This window comes from Emiliania huxleyi, assembly GCF_000372725.1.
Source record: "Emiliania huxleyi CCMP1516 unplaced genomic scaffold EMIHUscaffold_374, whole genome shotgun sequence".
Taxonomy (NCBI): domain Eukaryota; phylum Haptophyta; order Isochrysidales; family Noelaerhabdaceae; genus Emiliania; species Emiliania huxleyi.
In genome coordinates, this window is record NW_005199166.1 from 25,220 (window position 1) to 26,443 (window position 1,224).

The window sequence follows — 1,224 nt, forward strand, 5'->3', positions numbered from 1 at the left end:
TCTGGTCGGCCTTGTTCTTCGCCTTTCGCGCGCGCTGCAGGTCGGCTATAATCATGCGTCTACATCTACAGCATCTGCTCGCGGAGCTTCTCGCTCGAGAGGAAGTACTCGAGCCTCTCCCGCCGCTTGCGCCGCGCCGCCTTTGCCGCGAGCGGCGCCTTGCGGTTGAGCTCCTCTCCCTTCGGCGGCTCGTAGGCGTCGGCGAGCAGGAAGTCGTGGAGGCGCGCCTCGAGGTCCCATTCCCTCTCCTTCTCCAGCACCGGCCACAGCTTGCTGCCGTCGTCGAACTTTTCGTACTCGAGCAGACACACGTCCTCGAGCGTCGGCTCGCGGCGTCCATTCGCCTCCGCTCGCACATAATGGTGGTAGCGAGGGAGGTGCAGCGGCGGCAATTTGTACGACTCATACGGCTTGTCGTCGAGCGCGGCAGCGAGCGAGGCGGTCTCCGCGAGGCCCGTCAGCTCCAGATTGCGCTCGCGAGCCTTCACCACCTCGCCGCTGCCGTCCAGCTCCACCTTCCACCGCTCACCGTCAACTCCCGCGAGACGGCCCACCTTACCGTTGAGCTCGGTACGGCTCGCGAGGTCGCGCAACGCGACTCTCTGGCCTTGAAGGCGACGCACCTCTTGCGGCGTGCGGCGCATGGGATGGGATGGGATGTGCAACGACCAGTCGGAGATTGAGCGCGAGATGTTGTTCACACCTAGATCAACCCTGCGGGAGAACTTCACGGTGGTTCCGCTAGACGTCAAGAAAGACAGGACGCCACACACCAGTGCCAAAAGGCGGCCAGCCGCACAAGTTGACTTACACAAACACCGAAGCTGCAGGCTGTGGCTGCAGCCAGCACAGCGGACAGACAGCCCCACAACACACGCCTCTCCACGCACCACACGCTCCGCCAAGCGCGCCTCGCCCCGCAACGCGGCGCGCAAAGGCGCCGTGCACGTGCACGATGGACTGCCGCCGCTCCGGCACCGACGGCCCGACCGACTCCACCCTGAGCCGGGTGCCTGCTCGGCGGCGTGTGGTAGGTGCGGTGGGCGGCGGCGGGAACGGAGCCGCGGCTGGAGTGAAGGGCGAGCCGCCGCCGCCGCACCACCACCACCAGCGACGATTGTTCGCGGCTCGCCCCCGCCGCCAGGCGCCGGATCGGCAGTGAGGCTCGCGGCGGCGCAGCGTAGGCGCGCCGCATGATAGGTGGTAAACGCCCGACCGCAATGG

At 67.1% G+C, this 1,224-nt stretch overlaps 1 protein-coding gene across 1 annotated transcript; it reads right to left on the reverse strand.

Moving 5' to 3' along the window:
- Positions 1-65: 65 nt before the first annotated feature.
- On the reverse strand, positions 66-644 carry EMIHUDRAFT_242972 (hypothetical protein; the record flags this gene model as incomplete). The annotated part of the gene is made up of 1 exon (XM_005771676.1): positions 66-644. One exon carries the CDS (start codon positions 642-644, stop codon positions 66-68), a length of 579 nt encoding a protein of 192 aa, XP_005771733.1.
- Between the last annotated feature and the right edge of the window lie 580 nt (positions 645-1,224).